General features: G+C 37.6%; 1 protein-coding gene across 5 annotated transcripts; it reads right to left on the reverse strand.

The window, feature by feature from the left end:
- Positions 1-507: 507 nt before the first annotated feature.
- TARS1 (threonyl-tRNA synthetase 1) lies at positions 508-25,094 on the reverse strand. Of its 5 annotated transcripts, XM_032337667.1 has the most exons (20): positions 24,905-25,094; positions 20,336-20,416; positions 19,369-19,375; positions 18,392-18,582; positions 14,953-15,076; positions 13,232-13,353; positions 12,626-12,743; positions 12,305-12,369; positions 12,134-12,212; positions 11,318-11,464; positions 10,109-10,207; positions 8,820-8,986; positions 7,740-7,902; positions 7,497-7,634; positions 6,739-6,816; positions 6,465-6,565; positions 6,271-6,375; positions 4,904-4,976; positions 2,025-2,139; positions 508-1,042 (listed from the first exon to the last, which is right to left on the reverse strand). In XM_032337667.1, the coding sequence occupies exons 2-20, from the start codon at positions 20,386-20,388 to the stop codon at positions 894-896; spliced, it is 2,094 nt and encodes a 697-aa protein (XP_032193558.1). In that variant the 5' UTR covers positions 20,389-20,416; positions 24,905-25,094; the 3' UTR covers positions 508-893. The 5 variants fall into 5 exon arrangements, with proteins under 5 accessions (XP_032193558.1, XP_032193557.1, XP_032193560.1 ...); XM_032337666.1 differs by lacking the exon at positions 19,369-19,375; XM_032337669.1 differs by lacking the exons at positions 19,369-19,375; positions 20,336-20,416; positions 24,905-25,094 and adding an exon at positions 19,282-19,363.
- Positions 25,095-26,088: the final 994 nt, after the last annotated feature.

The following is a 26,088-nucleotide window of genomic DNA, read 5'->3' on the forward strand; positions in this document are numbered from 1 at the left end:
CACCTGAGTAGCTCAGTGGGTTAAAGCCTCTGCCTTCAGCTCGGGTCATGATCCCAGGGTCCTGGGATAGAGCCCCATATCGGGCTCTCTGCTCAGTGGGGAGCCTGCTTCCTCCTCTCTCTCTGCCTGCCTCTCTGCCTCCTTGTGATTTCTGTCTGTCAAATAAATAAATAAATCTTAAAAAAAAAAATGTTATAAAAACTCATCTTCATCTTAAAACCTTGTGCAAATCTACTTTATATTAGATCCGTATTTGGTTCTAACTGGTGTCATCTGAAAAGAAGTGACACTCCTAAAAGTTGCCTCCTAGGCCAGAGAAGCAGGTACCCAGCCCATCCCCCACTCTAAGAACAGCAGTCCCACCAGACAGACATCATATTAGAAAACATTAAACACTGAATCACACAATTTGTCCCAGGCAGGTGTGTGTATATATATATACACACACATATATATATATGTATACATATATATATATATGCAAAGATCAGAGCATTGAAACTTACATGAATTCAAGTTTTTATTTTTACCACATAATCCAATTCTGGTCTTTTACTTTAATCAAATCTGAAAATTTTTGTTTTTCAACTTCATTAAATTTATAAAAAACATTGTCCCACATTACATTAAAGCATTCCTCATGTTTTATTTCCAGTGCTCCAGTGTTTATTTAACAAATAAAATCATTTAGTGTCTTTTAATTATCTCCTTCAAATACACATTATCTAAAACCCGTCTAGGTCACAAAATAGGTTGATCCTGCTGTCACCCATGCAGACTCCACCGAACTACTCCAAATTTGGTATAAATTGATGTTCTCTAGAGTATAAAATTAATATTTCAGAAACACTGTTCATCCTTTCCCAGTGAGCCAATCTGGGTCAAGTTCTTCATTAAAACTCTTCTTCTGCCTGTCTGCTGCGGGACCGCTTGAGCTGCTGCAGCCGCTCGATGGTCTCAGCAATCGTACGTTCTCCGTGGACCTTATTATCTCTTGTACGGATATTAACGGTGCTGCTGGCTTTCTCTTTTTCCCCGACAACTAAAACAAAAGACATAAAGCTTTATTAGGTGGAAGGATTCTTCTCGAACATTTGAACAGAAATGATCCGAGGACCTAAAAGCCACCATGTAGCTTTTGATTTTTTAAAATGTTCAAATGAGCTATCAAGCCATGAAAAGACACGTAGGAATTTTACTTAAATGCCTATCACTCACTGAAAGAAGCCAGTCTAGAAAGGCTACATGCTGTATGATTCCAACTATATGACATTCTGGAAAAGGCAAAACCATGAAATTAGTAAAACAAACAAACAAACAAAACAAAACAAAACAAAACCCCTCAGTGGTCATCTGTGGTTAGGAAGAGAGTGTTTTGTATGTGGAGCACAGAGGACCTGGGGGGAACAGCAAAACCACAATGGTGGAATCTCATTATATATTTGGCCAAACCCACAGAATGGACAAAACCAACAGTGAGCCCCTATGTGAACTGCGGACTTTGTTAAGAAGTATACCAGTTCGGTGCAGGATGTTGGTAGTGAGGTGGGCTGTGTCGGTTTTGGGCAAGAGATACACAGGTAACTTTGTCCTTTCTGCTCAATTTTGCTATGAACTTAAAGTGTTCTACAAAATAAAATCTATTTAAGAAAAAAATAAAATAGTCAGGTGACCATGTATAGTTAGACAACCAATTTAAGAATCTTTTCATTTAAAAAAATAGATCACTTTACAATGCTTCAAACCACTGTACTTACTGAGTCACTTAATCCAGCCCACTTAATAAAAACTTACCATATAAAAAGAACAGGAGATAAAGGAAAGAAGATTTTTATACAAACTTTTAAACAATATTCTTTTTTACACCAAAATTTCCCTTTGTTATAACAAATGAAAGAACTTCATAGTGTAAGAATCTGGATTAGAGGAAATTAAACTATCAACCACAATTCTCTTAAGTCTCAAGATTTCAGTGTCAATTCTTAAGGTTTGGCAGGTTTTCTTCAGTAAGTTTCCTTTCTTACCTAGGATGAAGTTATATTGTGCTAACTGTGCATTTCTGATCTTCTTATTTAACGTACAGCCTGGATCCAGATCAATGTCCGCCATGAATTTAGCATCATGGAATTGCTGCCGTACCTATTTAAACAGATACAGAATTCTTCAGATTTAAAACAAGAATTAGATTTTGACCTTGAATGATTTTATTTAATGTAGGATTTGGACAGTCATGCAAATATTTAAAAAGGAGCGCTACTAGATACATTGAAGCATATATTATTAATTTGTGACTTAGGACTACATTTACAAAAAACAAAAAGATATATTTTGCTCTTGAGAGGTAATTGTTTTAGAAAACCCATAAAAATCAGAACTCAGGCAATCAGCTAACTTTAATCAGCTCTCTTTACAAAAGAAAACAAATCCCTTTGCAAACATAAATTCACTTAATGGCTGCCAAGAAATAAATTGCTTATTAGTCTCCGTATTAATACATAGTGATAGATATCCAGTCTACCACAGAATGTAGTATCTCTAATCTCTCAAATAGGCAGCAAGGTGGGAAGAGGAATTCAGTCCTTGCTGTCATTTGTGTGCGCTCCGCATTTTAAAAGAAACTGATGATAGCACAAACAATAGGTCCAAATCACCTTAATAGTTTCTTTTGTTTCTAAAAAGTGGAATACAAACCGCCATATAAATTGTCTTTTAACACTGTTTCTTTAATAATAACCTTGTATATATGACCCAAGCTAAAAAGAACTCTATAAGAAAAAAAAAAAAAAAAGAAAGAAATTACAAGAGTAATTTATGCAAAATAAAAGAGAACAAGTTTGAGAAATACTAAAAAGTAGTTTTTTCCTTTCTGAATGGCACCCCCCCCCTTTTTTAAAGATTTTATTTATTTATTTGACAGAGAGAGAGAAATCGCAAGTAGGCAGAGAGGCAGGTGGCGGGGGTGGTTGGGGCGGGGGAGAAGCAGGCTCCCTACTGAGCAGAGAGCCCGATGTGGGGCTTGATCCCAGGACCCTGAGACCATGACCTGAGTTGAAGGCAGAGGCTTAAACCACTGAGCCACCCAGGTGCCCCAGGTACTTCCTTTTTGATTAAAACAAAGTTGTTTTTTTTTTTTTTTTTTTTAAGAGAGTGTGCCAGTGGGGGTGGGTATTGGAGGGACAGAGGGAAAGGGAGAGACCGAATCTTAGACACAGGGCTCGATCTGATGAACCAGAGATCATGACCTGAGCCAAAATCAAGAGTCGGATGTTTAACTGACTGAGCCACCCAGGCGCCCCAAAAAGAAACCTTCCTAAGGTTCCTTCTTAAGGAGCCACAGGCAAAGATCAAATTGGAATTTCCCGAAATAAACTTCCAGTAATCTAAAGTTGGCTATTTACATTAGAGATTATTATTCCATGCCCTTTCTTTCTCCCCTAAAAAATACTAGTTCCACTTAACCGTCTTAAGTTTTTGTACATTAAATAGTAAACAATGTTTTTAGTATTTTTCCTTTCTACAAAAACTCAACACTATGTTAAATTTTACTATTTGTAAATTAAATTAAACTATATTAAAATTTCCATCTACCTGATAACCAATTACCACTAACAGGACACAAGATTTGAATAAACCAGTTTTACTTCATTACTAGGCTGTTACGTCTACATGATCATTAACCAATAGAGATTTTTGTTAAGTACACAAATTTCAGAAGGGTCCTTACACACAGTTTATTAAGAGTGCCAGGACAGGACTATAGTTTCAACTGTATGCTATTTTAAAGACTAAAACACCAGTGTTTTAGTTTAACATGGGCCCTTACACGCACGTGAGCTGCACTACTCGGGGAAGTGGAATGATAATCACAGGCTGTTTAGTACCTCTGGTTTCTAGTCATTAAGTAACAGCAGTAGTGCTCCCCCAACCCTGTCCACTCAACACAGCCAAAAAGCCATGCTTGCATAATTCGAAATGCCACCCCCACCACCGATGGAATGGGAGAAGTCAGTATTGGCAACAATTGAGAAATGAGTTATTTAATTATAGACCTTTCTCCTATCATGTGAACTTTCATAATGCAAATAAGAGAAAGTATAATCAATTAACCACGGGACATAACTGATTTTTATCGTTTACAACTAAAACTATTGTTGCAGTAACAGAAATACAGTATGTCTGAATGGTTTGCTTTTCAGGTGGTCTAATGTTCATGAATTTTTTTAAGGACAGTTAAGACCTGGGTGTATTTTTTCTGATGACGCAGAAAGATGATGGCTGTGAGGTTACGATATTGTTCTCTGATATTTAGATCTGTTTTAACCTTTATTACCTTTAGCTTGCAATTATAAAACAATGCTTATTTATAACACAACTTCTAATGATTTGAAATTCCTTGGTATGGAATTGTCGCTATAACAGAAAAGACTGTTCTCGTCTTTAAGATGTGAAGTATGAATGGATATTTATGAATCTATATGTAAGGTAGGTTTTTGGTGGGTAAGGCAAAACATGGGTCTGGCACCATTAATCTAAAAAAAATTTACAAATAATTGAAGAAATATACATTACAAATATGAAGAAAAATTACTCTCTGAGTCAAAGAGCAACTTAAATTGCATTATGCATCTGAAATTACATATCATACTACATATATGAAATATATAGCATTCACTATTTCCTCATACTAAACACTAAATATATAATAGTATATAAAACACTATCCAAATTATGTCTTCTGATCATGAACATGCAGGAAAAGTATAAAAGAGGTAATGTAATCTATTCAGAAATAGTAACATTTCTTTATACCACCTTGGCTTGATCTACCAAGGATATATATCGTAATGAGATTTAAAAAGCCAAGTGACAGTAAATTGAAAGAAAAGCTGTATTTAAGGATTACCTTTTGGGCATATTCATCACATGTTGGTCCCACTGGAACTACCATTACCTGACGAGGAGACAGCCAGAAGGGCCTTCAGAAGAAATTAAAAATATTTAATATGGATTGGGACCCTTTCCTAAACAAGGACGGCACATTTCTTAGCTTACTTTTCAGTATCTTTTCCTGGGCACTGGGACCAGACTGTGCCTTCAGTCATTCAAGATCCATGCCGCAGGATTCAGGAAATTGTAACTGATAATAACTGGTGATGGTATTTGATAAAAATGAGTGTTTTCACTTTTTTTTTTTTTTTAAAGGCAGACTGCCACCTGTAGCGCCCTGTTTATGTCCGGAAGTCTTGCAAGCCTGACCACCCTATGTTCTCTTATGTTTTCACTTCTTTTTAAAAAACTAAGCATTTGTAATTCTACCTGTGGAGTATTTCAGATGTTAAATTCTCACTGTGCTGCAGACACGAGGTCTAGTACTTCTCTTCACTGCTCTAGTTTCAGTTGTCTTATTACAGCAGGGATAAGGCACTAAATTCTACTGGAACTGGCTGGCGCAACCAGCTGAGGATTGTTCTATTCTCTAGAAACCATGGAGAGAATTTTTTCTATATTCGATTTGGTTTTGTGAAACAGAACTAAAAAGTGATGATCTCATTTCACTGACAAGTATGACGAACTCTCCTTAAAGACTGAACTAACCAAATCAGAAATAAAATTGAAATGACTACAATATGTAAGATAGAACAGATTTACATTTTACAAGTTTTGCATCAATACAATCAATACAGCAGACTCTACGTAATGGGTGTTTTATAACCTTGTGTGGCTTTCAACCGCCCTTACAAATTGTGGGCCCAGACAAAACTGCTTAAAAATAAAATCGAAGTCATGGGCTCATTTCCTGCCAGCAAAAGCATAATGTTGTAGAAACAAGACAAAAAGTGTTGATCAGTTTGGAGTCTGTACTTTCAATTAGAATAGTAACTGGCTTCGAAATGATGTCAAAATAGTTGCTTATTATGATCAACAATACTCAAAGAGGAGAGCCCAAAGCCACTCTTGTATACTCAGACAAAAACATCAAAACCATACTAATCCCAAAACAACAAATGTGCTTCTTAGTGTATAGTAGCTCCTAATTAGAAAGTATTATATAACATTCAAACAAATCAAGTTCTGAAATAAATAAAATCACTAATAATTATTCTTAAAGCAAAAATTATGGTTTCGATTATGATTCCTTAGTGAACACTTGTCATTAATTAGAAGGGACGAATCAGATCATTCTCCTTTTTTACTGTATAACTAAACTGTACAGCAGACATTTCTTCTAGTCAATTTACATTGTCTGGACAAAAACAATGAAAAAATTACCATTTGCCGCCAAAGTTTTCAGTGAGGATTGCAATCATTCTTTCCACTGACCCCAAGATGGCTCTATGGACAATCACTGGCCTTTTCTTATCATCACCATCATGGCTACATAGGAAAAAAAATTTGTTTTACTTTACATATCCCTTTATATGCCCCTAAAGACAATATACTCAGAGCAGACACCAGAAACTCACCTTACAAAAGTGAGATTAAATCTGATGGGCAACTGAAAATCCAACTGGATTGTTGCACACTGGTGGTATCGACCAATCGCATCTTTAATCTGTATATCAATCTAAACAGTAAAGATTGGGTTATTTTAAGTTGCTGTCTATATTAAAGCTGAACTCAGTAGTTATAACAGGACTGGCCTGCTTTCTTTCTCGCTTTCTCTCTTTCTTAACTTAAAGTAGGTCCTCTTCACCCCAAAATAAAAATCACATTACTCAAATATACTTTCGTACTGACCTTTGGACCATAAAAAGCTCCATCTCCAGGATTTAACTCCCACTTCTCACCAAATTCATTCAGACTGTTTTCAAGTTGCTAAGGATAAAGAAAAATGATTTTTATTTTGTTCATCTGCAACTTCCCTTCCTCCAGCCTGATCTAAGACTAAAGCTATAGTAATTACTTTCATGAGTCCCTGTGCACTGTGTTAGAATTTCGGCCACTGAACCACACTCACATACAAATTTCCTTTTCTGAGAAGTAACTGACACACATCACTGTATAGATTCAAGAAGTACACCACAATGGTTTGATTTACATATACTGTACAATGATTACCATGTTAGATTCAGTAAATATCCATCTTCTCATACAGACACAATAAAAAGAAAAGGGAAGAAAAAAGAACACATCTCCCCGTGACGAGAACTCTCAGGATTTACTCTCTGACCGCCCTTCCTGTGTACCATGCAGCAGTGTTCGCAACAGGCATCACGATGCGTATCATGTCCCTGGTACCTGCTGTTCTCACGACAGGAAGTTTTTATCTTTGGACCACCTTCCTCCAATCCCCCCCTTCTGTAAATTACAACTCGATGACTGAAAATATATCAACTATTTATAATCTAAAATCATACATTAAAAAACTAGCTTGCCCAAGCCTAGGAACCATTTCAATTTTCTCTTGCTTTTAGCCACTTAAAGAGGCTTGGGTTTCTTGAAACAAGTTCATTTCCGTCAAATAGTATTCAAGTATACTGAAAAACAAAACTTACTTTCTCAGCTTGATTCCATACTTCAACATCTCCAAGGAATTTTTCTGGACGGGTAGACAGGTTCAGTTTAAAAGAAAATCCAAATACACTATATACCGTACGTAGAAAATCCAAACAACCCTTTATTTCATCCTCAATCTTTAAATTAAAAAAAAAAAAAAAAAAAAAAAAGACAAGTGGTAACTTTCCTTGACTTTATTCACAATTCTTTCAATTATTTTATCCCACAGAATTTCATACTACCTGCTCCATGGCACAGAATATGTGAGCATCATCTTGCTGGAATCTTCGTACCCGTGTAAGTCCCGTAAGCGCTCCTGACAACTCATTCCTATGAAGTACCCCAAAATCAGCTATCCGCAGGGGCAACTCTCGCCAGGATCTCGGCCGATGATCAAACATAAGGCTGAAGGAAAAAGAAAATTAAAGCCCACTGATATTTAATTTCACAAGCATAAAACATACAAGCAACATTTCTCAAATCCTGGAGTTCATACCGGAATATAAGTACTTGCATGAGTAAACCAGCAAATACATTATAATACAACCATCCACAATTAACAGAAGATAAAAACCGATTCCCGTGGGTCTGGAGTCAAATCCTTGTGCTCAATAGTTCCATTAATTTGAGGACTGCCTTTAATGCTCGTATTAAAAAAAAAAAAAACCTTGGCTCCATACTAATCATTTAATACACTGGAAACTAAAGACTGCTTTCTTGTCACTCTCAAAACTGCTTCAGTTCTGTCTGTCTGAAGGTATTTCAGCAACTTTAGAGAATCTGGGGAAACTAAGAACAAACCTCGTTGGCTCCCTGACTTACAACCCAGTTCCCTTATGGACAGTCCTCTCGGCCCTCAGCTCCGAGGCCCTGCTGCTGGGAGCTGCAGACACCAAGCGACCAGAGCCACAGCTTCTTCCTAGTCTTCCCTTGAAGTCACTCTTCAGCTAACTTTCAAGGACAGAAAGTAAAATAACTGCAAAGCAAGGCAGATCTCCCAAGGAGGTCGATTCATTAGCGAGGTTTTAAAAGAACATGTTTAAGAAAAGGAAAACAAACAAACAACATCTACAGAATTCGCTGCGCCCACGTTCAGTCTCCCTGTTTTATACACTGCCTATTCGCTGCTATCACCCCACCGCCATTCTTGGATATCTACATATCTGAGGATCTAACTGTGCATGAAAGATGTTTATAATATCATAATAACGTTGCATTTAAATATTCTCCTAATTGCATAATTTGTTTTAAACAAAAATACTTTCAAAGGAGGGAGAGTAATCCAGGACCAACTGCAGTAAAGGAAAATCTTTGCGAAATACCAGTGTCCGGGACAGTTCATGGGTTTCAGGGCAAACAGCTCCTTCTCCACCTCAAAGGAGAACATGTTGTCACTGTAGTGCTGCCAGTGGCCCGACGTCATCCACAGGCGACTGTTGTAGATGTTTGGGGTGACCACCTCCTGGAATCCTCGTTTCCTATACTCGCTCTGTTCGAAAACACACACGATACACACGCAGGGAACAGAGAACATCATACTTCCGGTGGGAGTAAGATTTAAAAAGCAGTTTTATACTATCTAGGGAAATTCAAGAAGCACACATGTTACAATCCAGAAATTCCACTTGGAGGTATATACCAAAGAGGAAACCCCTGCACACATACATAAGGAGGCCTATCAAAACAATGCTATTACTGTATAATCAGTAATATGAGAAATCACATCAGTGTCTACCAGTAAGGAACGGGCCTGGTATGGGTCGTTAAAGAATAAAATAGCAAGTGAAAATAAGCAGGATTTTAAAAATATTATGATTTTTTGCATTATGAAGACTAATACACGATGAGACTTCATGTATGTAAATCTGAACTCCACAAACACATAAACAATTTAGGGTACATACGTATGGGTAGATATAAAATAACATGAATACATGCTAACTCTAAATAGTAGTTTCTTCTAGTAAAGGAGGGAAATGAATAAAAGGGGTCCTAAAAGGGAGTTTTCCCTTTACACTGTATGTATTATTTTACTTAAATAAAAAATCTGAAGCAAGAAAGGCCATTGCCCATGTGTGGTAAATGAGGTGGTGAGTATGCAGATGGCCGTGGTATTATTCCCTACAAATCAGAATAAGCCTGAAAGACTTTGTATTTTGTAAAGAATAAAAAAGCTATGTAATGACTAACTTGTTTTTTTGAGGAAAATATAAATTGTCAAAGAGCACACAGAGTTCCCACTTAAAGTTCACCAGCTTCTCTGTTGAGTACATACACATGTAAAAGGATAAAGTCATGTATTAGGAGGAAAGAATTTTGTTTTTTGTTTTGTTTTGTTTTTTAAGTAGGCTCCCGATGTGGGGCTCGAATTCATGACCCTGAGGATTAAGACCTGAGCTGAGATCAAGAGTCTAGACGCTTAACGGATAGCCACCCAGGTGCCCCAGGAGGAAGGATTTTTAAAACATTTTATGGAAATTCACACTTGCATTTTCATTCTTTTAAATGTTTCTTCTCAAATACAAGATTATCTTTTCCTTTCAGAAGACCTTATTTAATATCATCAACTTATATCCTAAATTTACAGAAGAAAATAATGAATATGGTTTACCCTGATGAATTCAATAAGAGTATTATAAATGTATGCTCCCTTCGGCAGGAAAAAGCAGCTTCCAGGGCTGAGTTCATGAAAGAAATATAGTTCTTGGTCCTGAGTAAAAGAGAAGCAAAAGAACGTTTCTATATGCACATAACATCAACATAAACTTCAGTGTTCCTGAGTTCAGAATATGATATCTTGTATTCTAATGTATGCCGTTCCCGAATCAAAGAAAACGTTAACACTTCTGGTGCCATTCAATAGCATAGAATCGCAGTTGATTTGCAACTTAGCATGAAGTACATTCTCTGCCTGTTATGTTCCTGAATCCAGTCAAGTTTACCCAAGAATGACCTGGAGCAGGGGTCTTTAGTTCTTTTCAATTATCCACAGCGGAGCTCTCATAGTTTTAATACCTCAAACCTCTGGGATGTGAATATTGTTTCTTTTTTCAAAGTAAGAGCAGCAGGAAGGAGACCAGGAAAATGACAGTGATAATCAAAGAGAAGATGCTGATGAACTTGCCTGATTTTGGGTCTTGGTGAAAGCAGCATAACCTCCAGCCTTCTTGCCAACCACTCCCCCAACAAATACCCAGAATTCTTAGGCCCCACCAATTGTTGGTACTTCCTTACCACTGGAATTTATTTTAGGCCACCAAGAAAGCAGGGTAGGAGATGGCACAGAGTGAACACAATTTTAGAAATGCCATGTTTTTATCAAACCTAACTTCTAGTTTAGAAAACATTAAGGGGTAGAGGGATAAAGAAAATGACACCACAGTATCCCCTGGTGACTTGCTATGTCACCTTGGGCAACAAGTAGATTAATTTCAGGGGAAATCCGTTTCCATGTCTTTAAAATAGGTCAGTGAGACCAGGAATGTCCAAGGTTATCTCTCTCTCAGCTCTATGAAACACTGCTATGCTTCTTTTACTGTGAGCTAGGTCATCAGCATTTGTTCTCAATACAAGTAGTAGTTAAAACGAGTCTTTGGGTGGTACTGAGTACATCATAGAAAGATAATGTGGACAGTAAACAGTAAGACAACAATAAGATAATCAGTAAGTAATCTATGGATTATATAGAATATAGCAGAATAACTACTAGAAAGCCACAGCATCTTTTTAAGAGGAAATTCCTAGTACTTAATACAACTGAGTTACAGATAAAAATAAAGAAAATTCAGTCTAGAAACACTATTATTCTCTTTTAACATACCCTCCCAATTTTCCTATGATCTCGGTTTTTAGCTTCCTCTTGGAACTTCTCCCATTCTTTCAACATTTTAGGATCTGGGAATGAAATGCCATAAATTCTCTGTAGAGTCTCCATATCTGCTTTGCCTTCCCAATATGTGGAGGAATTCTGAAAACAAAGATTAACCATGAAACAATATTCAAATCTGTTAATATCTTACTTATTTTGAACTAGATGTTATTTCTTATACTGGTCTCTGAGTCAAATTTATAGCAGTCGTCATGATAAGAAAATTACCTCCCTCTCAACTATCCACTCAAAGCACAACCCCACGAACAAGAGATGCAAGCCACAAGATGATTAAGCAAAAATGTAAAGTAACCAACAACAACAAAAAATCTTAAAATGACCCAGTTTAGTTTTATAATTCAAAGTGCAACTGAATAATCACTCATAAAATATTTATGAACTGGCAAAAACAGGCAGGACTAGTTTGGTTAAAAAGCACAAGTAAAGTAATTATTACTTCAGACAAAGGGCAAAAGCACATACTAATAGTGAGTTTCAAAGCTCTTAGAACCATGACCGTGTGAGTTCTGGGAATTCCCTAAAGCTCCATCCCCATGTGCTCCGGTGATGGATGGTGAGTCAGTCACCATTTCAGACTTTCAGTTAAAAAAGACTAGTGACATTGAGCAATTACTAGGATGAGGAAAAAAAATCCATCCTTAAGTTTGCAACGGAAAAACAGGCAGAAAGAGAAACCAAGAGAAGTTGAAACGCATAACCTATACTAGATTAATACATTCATATAGTCTCTAAAGTTATATTGCTTACTTTGTGTATTTTCAAAGTCTTAATTTTGCCAGTATGTCTGACATGAGGACCCCGACAGAGGTCTATTAAAGGGCCACACCTAGAGATAAAAAGAAAGGAAATTTTCAAAAGAAAGACTTAAAAAGACATATATACCTTTTAGTTACATTTAATGACATTTGACATTCTCACCTATAGACTGTGGTAGTTGGAGTAGTCACTTTTTCATTCAGTATCCGGCACTTGAACTTATTGTACTAAAAATAGGAAAATTGTTTGTTTAAAAACCCTCCTTTAATTTTTATCTCTAAATACTACAGCTGAAATGTAACTCAAAATACATCTTATTGAAGCACTGTAGGAAAACAAGTATGTCAATACTTCATGTTTTAAAAACACATGTTTTTCTAAAGAACATGCTTCAACTTAATACACTAAACCCCAGTGTGACAACTTCAAGTAACATTACAGAGGAATACAGAAGTGGAGACTGTATGTTACAGCTCAATTTACCTTAAACATTTCCAGTAAAGTTTCTTTCTTTACTTCTAGTCTTTCAAAAGCTTGCTTTTCTTTAATGATTTTTTTACATAAAGTCTCCAAAGAAGAGAAATCATTGCTGGACACACCCCTGAAGGAAGAGGAAGTATAATTAATCTCTTTCCACTCTATTCTACTCACCTAGTAGCTTGGTGAAATATTTCTTTAAAAAAATGTGAAGAGTTTTAATATAAGAAAAATAGACCCTTGTGTCATATATTAGAATTTTAAACCAGGTATTATTATTATTTTTGTATTTTATATTTTCTGTGGCTTCTACCTTGGTCATCATGGAGACTGTTCTCACTACTGAACCCTCCCTCCACCACCGCTATGATCGGCCTCATTTTATTTCCCAACATCCCTTAGGGCTCTACCTCCACTATCTACAACAGAGCTCTTGTAAGTTACTAGTACTTCATAAGTTACTACAACACTTCAAGTTTTGGTAGTGGAAACACTTGGTGACTATTAAGCAGTAAGCTTATTATCATTCCTTCCTTACTGAGAGCTCTTTAAAAATAACGTATGGACTCTGAGTAACTCCGAACTTTTTTTTTATTCAGTTACGTAACTTACCCTTCTTCAAGGTACATGTCGTAATAGAATCCATTTTCTATTGGTGGGCCATAACATAAACATCCACCATAGACTCTTTCCATGGCTTCACCCATTATGTGAGCACTTGAATGCCAATATACCTGAAAACACAAAGAAAAATGGGATGGTCTGAGTTTGAGCATATACGCTGTAAATTAATATGGCTGCCTTAAAAAAGAGATATATAAAATTTACTACAAATAAACCTAAGACATGAAAAAAATCTAAATTTATATATGTATAAACTTTGGTTTGACTCTACACAGAGCCAAATAATTTAAGAGGGTTTTAATTACTAAGTTGCATTTGTACCTTAGAGATCATCTGGTTTAGTTGTTTCCAAACTAATTAAATTAAATTCAAATTAGCATCATTAATTAAAAGGGATAGACTCTGGTCCCTGAAAACAATTGCCACTCACAAAGTGACTGTCTTATTGATGGTAATGAGTCAGGGTCTTTTGAGACAATGAGCCCATATCCTACCTCCCACATGCTATGCTGTGGCTCTTATTGAGATGTGGGACATTTTAAGAATAACACTCTTTTTCCTTATTGGCCGCAAACAACTAAGGTGCTATAACTTGTCCCCACAACTCATTTATAAAACACACGGACAAACAATATGGATACTGAAATCTGACAGCAGCGCTGCTGACCCTTGAACAATGTAGGGGTTAGGGATGCTGACCTTCCCAATGTAGGGGTTAGGGATGCTGACCTTCCATGCAGTCAAAAACCTTAGTATAACTCATGACTCTTCAGAAACCTAACTACTAACAGCCTACTACTGACCCGAAGCCTTAGTGATAACATAGTCAATTGACACAAATTTTGCAGGGTATATACACATTATATACTGCATTGCTACAATAAAGTAAGCTGGAGAAAAAAAAGTTATTAAGCAAATCATATGGAAAATACATCTATTTTATCAAACAATACTTACATTTATTTATAGAAAAATAATCTGTGTATTAGTAGACCTACACAGTTCAAACTCATATTGTTTAGGGGTCATTTGTACTTGGTTTTTAAGGTGGTCAGATGAGTCAGAATATATCCAAAGTTATATTTTTAAGATTTGGAAGGTACCGAAATGATTTTTTAAATTTTCATAAAAAACTTACGGAATGCAGAATACATCTGAAAACCACCACAACACATATTTAAGTAACTGTCATAATAAAACAAAATATTTTATTTTCCTTTATATGGTATACCATCCCGGAGAAATAAGAAGAAAACCTTGCCATCAAGTGCAGGCTGATTTTTATAGTGCTTTCAAGCAGATTTGCATTTTAAGATAAGGAAAATATGGAAATTAATTATTCAATAGGGACAGTAGTTTAAAGATGTGTTCAATTTTATTTGTAAGATCTATACATACTGCTTAAATGTTGACTGACAGGGTAAAGGAATTTTTATTTGCTTTGCCAATTTTTAATAAAAATTTAATAAAAATCCCAGAACATTTTTCTCACTGAAGTATCCAGTAATGAAAATAAATTTATTCAAGTTCACTTCTTAAATACACAAGGCATGCTCTTTTATGCTGCTTTCCTAAATGAAAGAAATAATAATGATTTCAAATATGATAATAAGATACCAGTAAACTCTAAACCCACTGACAGTGGGAGCAGGAAGAGACTGGAAATGTGAACCTTTATCTTGCAATTCAGTGACTAAATAAAAACTTACCGCTTGAGCTTCCTCATCCTCAAATTTGAGAAGCTCCAAGGTACAATCTTCCTCGAGAGGACGGTCTAGGTCCCAGACAACTTGATTCACTTTAGCGATCACAGTGTTGTCAGCCAGGCCTTGACTGAAAAAATATACACACAAGCATATATATATATATATATATATATACAAAAGAATGTAAGAAAGAATCTTCTGTAGTGAAACACTTAACGTGAGAATAAAAACAGGAAAATAAGCACTATATATATTCTACATTAACACTACATATGTTACTTAGATGTATTACAGCTTTCTGAAATAAAATGGAAAAAAACAACAAACTCCCTAAATGTACCCAAGTATAACTAGAGGATCCCCCAAATCTAGAAATCTATTACTTTACATTTAATGCCTCTTATTTAAGCAGACACAACTGTGATAAACAATTTTCAGCAGTTTGATTAATCTTTTCATCTCTCCCAATAAAGTTTTCCACAAAACCAAGCTATTTAGACTCCAAAAAAGAAAAAGAGGGGCTACTGAGTAACTCTTCTCCTCTCCCTCCTGCTTGAAATCTGTAATAGCTCTTTTCCGTGAGATAGAATAAATTCTGTAAATGCCTAAGATGGTATGATTTCTAGCAGCATATAGGTAAAATATAGGACTATTCAATAAAACTTGTTTATAATCTGGACTTAAAAAGTCATCTACACACAGACAGCACAGATATAAACTATACACACAGACAGCACAGATATAAACTATCACCAAGCGATTAAGACCACACAATCAGACCACACCAAGTGTAAGAACCACAGGAATTCTGAGGACTGGAATGCAGCAGAAGTCAGATTAGTGTGGACAAGCTTTGAGAATTAAGTAATGAGGGGCTGAAGGATCGCGGCCTGCACAGGAAGAAAAGGAGAGGAGACAGCACTCTAGACGAGGGAGATGTGAGTTAAGAAAGGTTCAGGAAGCTGCATGGCTAGAGAACTGAGTAAGATTAATCAGATGATAGTTCTGAATGGGCAGCTAGAGAAGTGACAGTTTGTCATAGCCTAGACACAAGCAGACAACACTCCACACTGTGAAGGAGAAGTTTGCCGTCTTTGTATTGTTAGTCTTAAATAAACCTACCACCTGAAAGCTTCAGTTGACAAGCCTTGTAGGGCTGGATGGTTCCCTCCTTATTCTGCATAAGTACAACTAAGCAAACTATAAATTCCTATCCCATTTTCAAATTCACTGAATTTCCCACAGATTACGTCCAATGTTTTCTTTCTTTCTGAGCTCATATAAAGCCAGTAAAATGAAAACCATATACACACTTCATAACACATACACAGATCTGGCAGAGAGAAATGTATTTTATCATATCGGTGTAAAAGTTTTCAGAAGATTAAAGAATTGACCAAAAGGTGACTAATAGTCTCTGTATTCTTTGGGAGAAAATAGCTTTTATCTCAGGGCCCAAAATGGTACCTTGAGATGTTAACAGTAGTTACTTTGAAAATGTAGATATGTACAGAACATATTAGATCATCTTTTTCAATTTTCCAAAGAAAGGATAAAGTATTTAAACTTTCAGATTTAAAACAAACAAAACTTCAAAGAAAAACCTTTTGAAGCAAATGGAACACGCCTTTTTTTTCCTTCCCTTTTGTATTCACAACTGATTACCCAAACCTTTCAACAGTCTGTTACTTATGCTACAATTCTGCACACAACAGCCAAGAATTTATTCTGGACTTTTGTAAAAATGTCATAATGCACCCTCACTTGCAGATCAGTTTGCCTTATGTAAAATTTTGCAGCTCTCAAAAAAAATATCTTCTAATCGGTTACTTGATGAAATTACAATGTAATCTGGAGGACAACACTGTAGAATGTAGAGAAAAAGTTCCTGGACTAATAGGAGCCTGAATTAAACCGCTACAATCTCAATGTTCAACAACAGAGGAAGAGCTATGTAATTCAGGCTATCAGTTACATCTAAAATGAAAGGCTGAACTTATATTCAGAGGTCTATCCAGTTATTTATGATCTCACATGGAAATCTACTTAATATTACAATTTTCTTCATACTTCCTCTGGAGTAAGATAGAAGTACTTTAGATAGAAGCAATGGTCAAATTAACAGAAACACTCCATTTTCTTTGTAAAAAGTACTAATTAGTGTCCATGGCACAATAAAGATTCATGGCTCATAGGCCAACTGCTTCTACGCTCACCAGCTGCATCATGATCATGGGCTTCCCACTAACCGGCTAGGCTGGTTCCCAAACCTCTTTCTGTACTTGTTCTTTTAGGCCTTAGGTTCAACAGTACGAAACTGATGATAATAAACCATTTTTAACAATTACATGGTGATGGCAGGTGGTTGAAATCAACATATAATGAATTAGTAAAAATAGAAATAATTACATATATAGGGTGAAGGATATAGTGAATATATATTATATGTTTTAAATTAGAATGTTCAAGAAAGAAGTTGGCGAACCTTTTCCTGTAAAGAGCTAAATATCTCAGACTGGGCCACACATGGTGTCTCTCACGTCTTAGTTTTCTTGTTTTTTTTTTTTTCAGACCATTTAAGAACCATGCTTGCTCCGGGGCTGGACAAAAGTAGGCTATGACCACAGTTTGCCCATACCTGGTATGAGACAGGTGCATCAATTCATGATTTCCCATCTGTATAATTTCCTATAAACAATGATTCATCCCAATCATAACAGAGTTAGAAAGCTTGAACTGTACTACAAAGTTTGCATCTAATTCTGTTATTTCTTCCCAACCCAATACAAGTTTTAAGATCAGACATGTTTCTTTGGATTTATAAAAATAGTACATTATTTTCATGTGTCATATATCAGTTTCTTAACTGCCCCATGTGAGATGTTCTACCTTCATTTTTAACTTCAAAACAGATATTTAAGTCAGAATAGGTGAAACACTGTCTACTTAGTTTTGTGATATTTACGAAGTAGAAGAATTAATAATATAAAATCCTTTGTCACATAAGAACCAAAGTGGACTCTCTCAAAAATTAACTTTGAATTTTTTTTTTAAGTAACTTAAAAAAAAAAAGATTTTATTTATTTATTTGACAGAGAAAGACAGAGAGAGCGCACAGGTCCACACAAGCAGGGGAAGTGGTACGCAGAGGGATAAGGACAAGCAGGCTCCCTGCCAAGCAGGGATCCCAGGACCCTGTGATCATGACCTGAGCCAAAGGCAGACGCTTAATAGACTGAGCCACTCAGGCGCCCCTTAACTTCGAATCCTGAGTACAGAGCTCCACAGCATTTTGATTTTTTTAAAATCCCAAATAATATAAATTAAACATTAAAAACACAAACAGTAACATAAAAATATCATGAAGATAAAACTTAACAAGATAATAAAAAAAAGAGTTTAGTTATAAACAACAGAAGATGAAGACAGGTGTAACTATTACCTAATTCCACAAGCAATTTGATATGGTGTAGTTTTCCAGGATTCTGCATTGACCTGTTTACCATCAGGCAGAGTGACTTTAATCGGCTTGCTATCTTTTTCTGCCTTCTCAGCCAGAATGGAATCGTGTTCTGCTTTTAGTTTATTATACATCTCAAGACGTGTGTTAATATATTCAGGCCAAGGATTCAACTGCAAGACAAGAAAAGAGGAAATAAATGATTAGTAAATACTTGCTTTCCTCTTTAGAAAAAAGAAAGAATAAAAACAGACAATACAAAAATTATGATTACTAATGCACAATGGTAAATGGATTGCCCAAATCATGAAGCACAGCTAAATCTTATCCTAAAATTAAGGTAAGAAAAGGAATTAAAAGCTGTTTTCTTCTAATTTTTACTGTAAGAATTTTTTAAAAAACAAAAAATATAAATAACAACAGACACGTGGCTGTCATATCTTAAATGGACAATTATTGCCATTTGCTATTTGCATAAGGTGATTTTTTCCTTTTAAGACGTCCTCTGAAGGATTTTTCTATCTAAATGACACATATAGTTATAAATAATACTAGAAATAAAATGGCTTTTCCATTTTGTTTCAATCTTGTTCAAGGAACTGTCTGTGTAGCTGGTCAGACTATAAGTTCACTTACAATTCTTAACTAAACAACTATAAATTTATTTGACTTAAGGGCTCCCATTCAAGAAAAATTCTCTCCGAATTCAAAGAGAAGAATAACACCTGCACCTTGCCCCTGGAAGGGGGGTAAGACAAGTACATAAGTGATGGGAGCACAGAGGAGGAGGAGGAAAGGTCTTGGACCGCTCACTATGAACTTTTTTCCAGACAGATCATTTAAGACACATATGGCCACATTTTGTACTCAACATATTCTCTTCAAAAGGGTCCTTTAATTGCACCTTTTCTTTCCTCTTTGCAGGCTAATTCTCAAGCTGTGATGGAATTAACACGTACCACTGTACTGAAACATGAAAAACAGATGAGGAAACATTCGTATTTTTCTATTTACTTGCAAATTTTAAAATTCACAACCAACAACTTCCCCCATAATTACAGCGGACTACAATGAACAAAACCTAAGAGAAATGACTGGGTGGGGCTCCAAGCAACACTTAGTTCTTGATCACCTACCAACTGACCCTTCAGCTTGAGCGACACGGCATTAGTAAGAGCAGCTCTGTAAAGCCGGTTTACTGTCCTACAGGACACTTCTAGAACGCCTGCTCCTTTGTGCTTCCACATCCTGGTGATTTTCTAAGGAGTCTCTAATAAAATGCAATGACTAAAGCAAAAACTGAAACATGGTTCACAGCAGTTCAACTTCAAAAATAAAGTAGGAAGACGAGCTTAACTGGCTCAAAGCAGAACACCCAGAAACCAGGTTGATTCTAGGCTGACTTTTGAAATGCCACCTACACTCAGTGAGAGCTGGAGGAACTATAAGCATTTTCTTTACAATGGCGAGGCCCCCAAGGAGATCTATCTGGCTCAAAACCAAACCCTAGTGGCAAGTCCTTGTGGAAAGTGTGATGGGTCAAGGAATTGGGCCCTCTTTGGTATCTTCTGCATTCAGTGTAAACTTAAACATCGAGTCTCTACCTCTAAGTATCTTATTGAATGAAATGATCAGACAGCTGGCATCCAAGCTGGCAACTGAGTAATTACCAATCCCCTTCTTTCCAGCTTTTTTTCTCTGATTTTTATATCTAATCCCACAGATTATCTTTCAATCCTACTTCAATATACTTTTCCTTTTTCAATAAATAGCTGCGAATCTTTTCCCTCGCTCAGACTTTCCTTTCCTAATTCTTCTCCCAGAGTTTCCCACCTACTGCCATGTAAACCATCTACAATCTTACACAGATTAAGTGTGAGACCTGTCACTTGTCAATCTTTGACAACGAGGCTCTGAAACACTCACCTCTGCTCGACCTCCGTCCCCAGATCCTTCTTTGTTCTTCTTCTTGCCTCCATCCTTTCGCTTCTCCTCCCCAGCACCTACCTACATAAGCAAAGAAGAAATAAGATTTTATATTCTACTCTAATCTGACACCCTGTCATGCTGCACCCAGAAAAGTTCTGAGGATATTATTTGAGCATGTATTTAAAAAAGGGAGGTGTGAGTAATGTGATTTCAAAAGACAAAAAATTTCACCATTGACAAAGACAAATTAACAACTTGCAATAAGCACGTCTTAAAAAAGTAGAAAGGAGTTATTTGATAATAGTCAAGTTTTCACATTTCCTTTATTTTGCTTGTCCTGTGAGTCTCACTTCAGGTTTGCCTGGACATATACTCAGTATATGGCCACAAAAAGGCATGCAATTTATTCAGTTATAGTATTTGCAGGAAAAAAAAATTGAATCTAATATATAACCAACCACTCTACAAGTACTACTCAGAGACTGTGCTCATAGATTTTTGTTAAACCCTAAGAAAGAAGCCTAATTCCTACAATGTGCAAACTTAATCTCTCCAGGGAAACTAAGGCACACACATGTGAGAACCCCCCAGAGGAGGAAGAGTACAGCTGCAGCATTATGATTAGATGTTAAGTAAGTTAGGACAACTAACTTTAATGAATGAAGATTTTAACAGACTGGATTTTGAGAATGGAGGAAAGAAACTGGTGGAAATGTTGAGAGAGAGAATGAGAAGAGAGAGAATGATAAAACCAGGCTAACTAAAACAGAGTGTTTTAGGAAATCATGTCAGTTAAGACAGACAAGGGCTTAGACAGAAGCAAACACTTCTATCTTATGGGGTTTTGGGGTTTCCGTAAGGAATAAGTAGAAGTACATGAAGTCATAGAAAGTTTTAAAGCAGTAAATCCTGTGTAAAAAGGCAACCAGTTGGTCTATCCTGGTGGTTGTCAACCAGAAGAACATTCTGCCCCTAGCGGATACCTGGCATTGTCAGCTGACACTGGTTGTCCCAACTGGGGGGTGCAACTGGCATACAGTGGGTAGAGGACAAGGATGTTATTAAACATCCCACAATGCACAGGTCAGCCTCCCCAAACACAGAATTATCCAGTCCACAAGGTCAAGAGACTCTGACATGCATTATAGGATGCTGTGAAAAGAATCTTCACAGAAATGAACACCTTACTTCAGTGCTCAGGCAGAAACATCCTAAAGCAAACTGTACTACAAAGTTTTACAATGTACAAAGTTTCCCCACAAACAATCTGTATCTAGTTCTCAGCAACCCTGTGAGATTGACATCATTATCGTTCCTATTTTACACATACAATTAAATCCGAAAAAGCTAGATGATTTTTCTAGATTCACACATTAAGTCACAAGAAAGATACGCATCCAGGTGCTGAGAGCAGTCCACTCTAAGGAGGAAAATGATCATCAGTAGTGAAGGAGTTTTGAGGGTAGAACTGGGGATAAGAGGGGGGGGGTCTTTATTACAGTTTTCTGTATATTTGTGGTCTTTGATTTTATTTCCCAACAGTTTTACTGAGATACTTTCCTACATCATACAATTCACCCATATAAAGTATAGAATTCAATATTCATTCAACTATCACCACGTTCAGTTTTAAAACATTTTCATCACCCCAAAAGGAAACACTGTCCCCATTAGCAGCCACTCCATTTTCTCTTCTCCCCAGCCCCTGGCAACCACTAATCCACTGTTTCTATGTATTTGCCTATTCCCGGCACTTCATATAAATGGAAGCATATAATATGTGGTCTTTTTGACTGATTTCTTTCACTCAGCAGGATTTCAAGATCACTCATGTTACACACATCAGTACGTCATTCTTTTTTATTGCCAAATAATATTCCACTGTTTATTTACCCATTTAACAGTTGGACATTTTGAAATGTATTACCTGTATAATTTAAAAAATAAACTAAATTAAAAAATATGACTTCTAATTTCAAGCTGAGCTAAAACTTTTCCCACTCTGGGATTCTGGATTTCACAAACTTTTCAGGTTCATTTATAGTCAGTAGATAAAAAATGAATATAACTTACACCTATTCCAATCAATAAGTACTAACCAATAAAGTTATAAGACTCTCTATATGCCTTTGCTCCACTGTAGAAATGATGCAATTAGTTAAGTATCTCTAGGAAGAGGGATGAAATTGAACCACAGGTGTGCAGGTTTAAAATGGAAAAATAATGAGATACTTCTACTTTTCTGATTGTATGTTTTTGGTTTTAGTCGTATGGATATTTGTCAAATGAACAGGAGTAATGGAAAAGAAGGAGAAAATTAACAGAAAGGTTTTTTGTGGCCCAAATACCTCTTTTTTAAAAAATGAGAATACGGGCCCAAGGAGAATAAAGTATTTTGCTTATTTGTATACACTTAGTAAGTAGCAGAGCCAGGACTTTAAAACAGGTTACTCTAGAACCCTGAGCTCCAGTCCATCTTTACTACAACAATAAGGAAGATGTTTGGCAACTGTTCTCTATTTCCAACAAAAACAGAAAAAAAATCTGAGTTTATGCATCATGCATTTATGTACAAGCAATCTAAAATTTCAATCCAAAAGTTGGAACTGTGAAGAGAAGCTACAGAATTACCTTCCTCAGGGATATTTAGGAGTTGAAGGAAAAGTACCTATACAGACTGTGGTGTAAATTCAGACCCAGAGACTGGGACAGGTCTTCGGGTATGTCTTGAAGACCAATAGTTTGATTCAGTATCTGTCCCTGACTCATTACTAGGCAGGGGACAGGAGGTAAGACAGCACCAGAGATATAAGTATTGGTTACTGAATATTGGGTTTGAGCAAGGTACTTACTTGTTCTTTGCCAGTCTCCTCATCTGTGTAACGAGGATAACAGAACCCAATTCATAGTTATTAAAAGGATTGAAAAAGCTGAGTTAATGCATGTAATGCATAATATACTACCAGACCCCCAGTGAGCACTCAATGCTAGGTATTGCAGAGAAATCATGTTATCTGTTAGCTCTACATCAACTCCAATTAAGAATGGCATAACATAATATTTGTGGACATGGAAAGTTGTTGACTATAGACTATTAAGCAAAAAAAGTAAACAAGTTACAAAACAATAAAGATACCATTTTTAAGTGAAAAATATAAATGGAGAAAACTCTATGGATAGGCACCATTTATCACCTTAAATTTCATTTATGCAGTTTAGAAATATGCACATACGCATTTTCCCCATTCTATTCCTGAGTTAGAGGACATCTTTATTTTACTGATGAGAAAACTGTTGTTTCTATGCGATTTATCCTTTCAGAGTTAGGGCTGAGGCTGTTTTAGCTTGAGACATCACCACTTCTCACTTGGACTACTGCAACAGCCTCCTGCTTGTGGCCTCACCTCTTTTCAACACACCTTCCATCCCAATGCCTGAATGATCGTTAATTAAAACTACAATCCACACTTAATCATTTTCCTATTTAAAAACTTTCACCTGTAGAATACAATTTCAAGTGTCTATCGCCTGAAATCCTTCTAAGAGCTGTGGCTCCCTCTACAGACTGATCCCCTGCAAGCAGCTTAAGGACACTTCCTGGGTGTCCGTTTTTACTGCCCTTGCTACCTTTACCTGGGAAGCGTTGCCATGCCTGCTTTACCTGGTGCACTTAAGACTCGTACTTCCTAAGTGAACCCAAACGAGCTGTGCCCAAGCAGAGTTAGGTGCTCTCTCTTTCTGAAATCCCACACGGTTGATCACACTGCACAATGATTTTTTTTTCCTGCCTCACACACCAGGCTGTGAAGTCTTTGATATCAGGCACCACTAGGTCCTTTTCACCTGCTTACCTTCATCTCCCAGCAGCGCCTGGCAGAATGAACCTAACATCTGCTTGATCACTTAAAAAACAAAACAAAACAACTCATCCTAGTGGTGTGAAAGTGACCTGGGAGTTGTTCCTAAGAAGCAGATGAGACCAAAGTCAAAGTGCAAGGCTGAAATCATCAGCAGGTGTGAATGTGGTAAGGCATGTCTACAGCACCAGGCAGGGGAAGTGTGTAACCTCTCTAAGACACCCGGCCTCTACCGCTTACTATAAACCACCCAAACTGGGTAAACTGGGTCAGATCTCGGGGACTCAGTTTTCCCTTTCTTAAAGTGAAGGGAACCCCTACGGGGTTTTAGGATTAAACAAGGTTCTGCAGTGTTCTTCCCGCCTAAGGTGAGTAAAAAGCATTACTCTGGGAGTCCCGTGTCCTAGATTCTAATTCTGTCGCGGCTTGTAATGGGATGTCTGGCTCTAAGCTAGTCCCTCACTCAGGCTCTCGGTTTCTTCAACTGCAAAGAGGATGGACCTAGAGATGACCTGCAAGGCCCCGCCCTACTTTATAAATGGACACTCTCTCCCCGAAAGAGGCTCTGACTCCTCCAGGAGCTCCACTGTCCCCCTCGGGTCCCTCCGACCCACACGGCCCGGGCCGCTTCCTCCTTCCCGCCTGGTTGGGCGCGGTGGACACCAAGCAGAGCCCCAGCCTGCCTCCGGGTCCCCCTCAGTTCGCTCACCGGCTTCTCCTCGCCTCCCATCTTCCCTGAAGGGCTCCTATCCTTCTCTTCCGACATCAACAAGCCACGAAGGGAAGACGGAACACAAAAGTGACGCTCTAGAAGAGAGGAGAGCCGAAGCCAGTCACAGGCCTGCTGGGGACCCGGGAACACTGCGCTTGCGCCACGTGGCGCGGAAAGGACCAGCTGATGCAATCGGAAAGCGTCCAAGCCCCGCCTCCCAATCCGTTGGTTGAAGAGTCAGCCAATCGACAACGGGGAAAGGCGGGTCCTTCCGTCTCTAAACCAATGGAAAATCTTGTTGGGTGATTGCTCTGTAGGAAAACAGAGAGCGGCGGTGTGGGAAAGGGATCCGAAGGTACAGGTTTTAACCCTTCCCTGAACCTTGAAGTCCTTAATCCACTTGCGCCTTCTTCCACGCATACTCTGCCCATTAATCGAGGACCTTTCCGGCCACCATAGCGAGTGGGAGGGGCTGGGTTCAAGCCTCGGTCCCTATTGCTTGGAAGAGTCCGGGGACAGAGCGCAGAGTTTCCTACGGCTTCTGCCCGGCCTGACCTGAAGTGGCTGCCGAGTTGTGCGGCCTTCGCGGGGACCTCTGTAGCGGCGAATGGAGCTCTCCTAATAGCAGTTCAGGTTTCCCGAGACCCACGCCTTGATGATCCAGGGATGAGCGCCTTTCCTCCCATATCCCTTCACACGTGCTTCGGCTAATCTGTAACGCGTCAGAGAGCATTTCCAAAGGGCCACGAAAATACAATGAGACTTTGACTTAAGGAAAGAAACACTCTGACCCCAGGGTTCTCACGCAGAAGCCTCAGTGTTTGGAATCGAATGGGCCCATTTTTTATTTTACTAGCCAGTTCAAAAACAATTGCTAACTTGAAATCGGAAGTGCAATGAGCTCATTCACAGTTTATATACTTCATCGCTGAGTTGTACGGATTTTACTTTAAACATCAGCCCTCGACAACCCGCCACCTTCAGAGTCACCCCTCCACAAAGAACAACAGCTTTCTAACCCGGCATTCCGTTTTTCACATGGCACCAGGATAGTCTTTGCAAATACAAATGTGATCACGGCAGCATTCTGCTCAAAACTCTTTTAAGAGGCTTTCGTTTACTCTTAGAATAAATACAGTTACGGCTTTGAAGGCCTCTGATTGCCCAATTCTCTCGCCCGT

This window comes from Mustela erminea, chromosome 3 (genome assembly GCF_009829155.1).
Source record: "Mustela erminea isolate mMusErm1 chromosome 3, mMusErm1.Pri, whole genome shotgun sequence".
NCBI classification, from domain to species: Eukaryota; Metazoa; Chordata; class Mammalia; order Carnivora; family Mustelidae; genus Mustela; species Mustela erminea.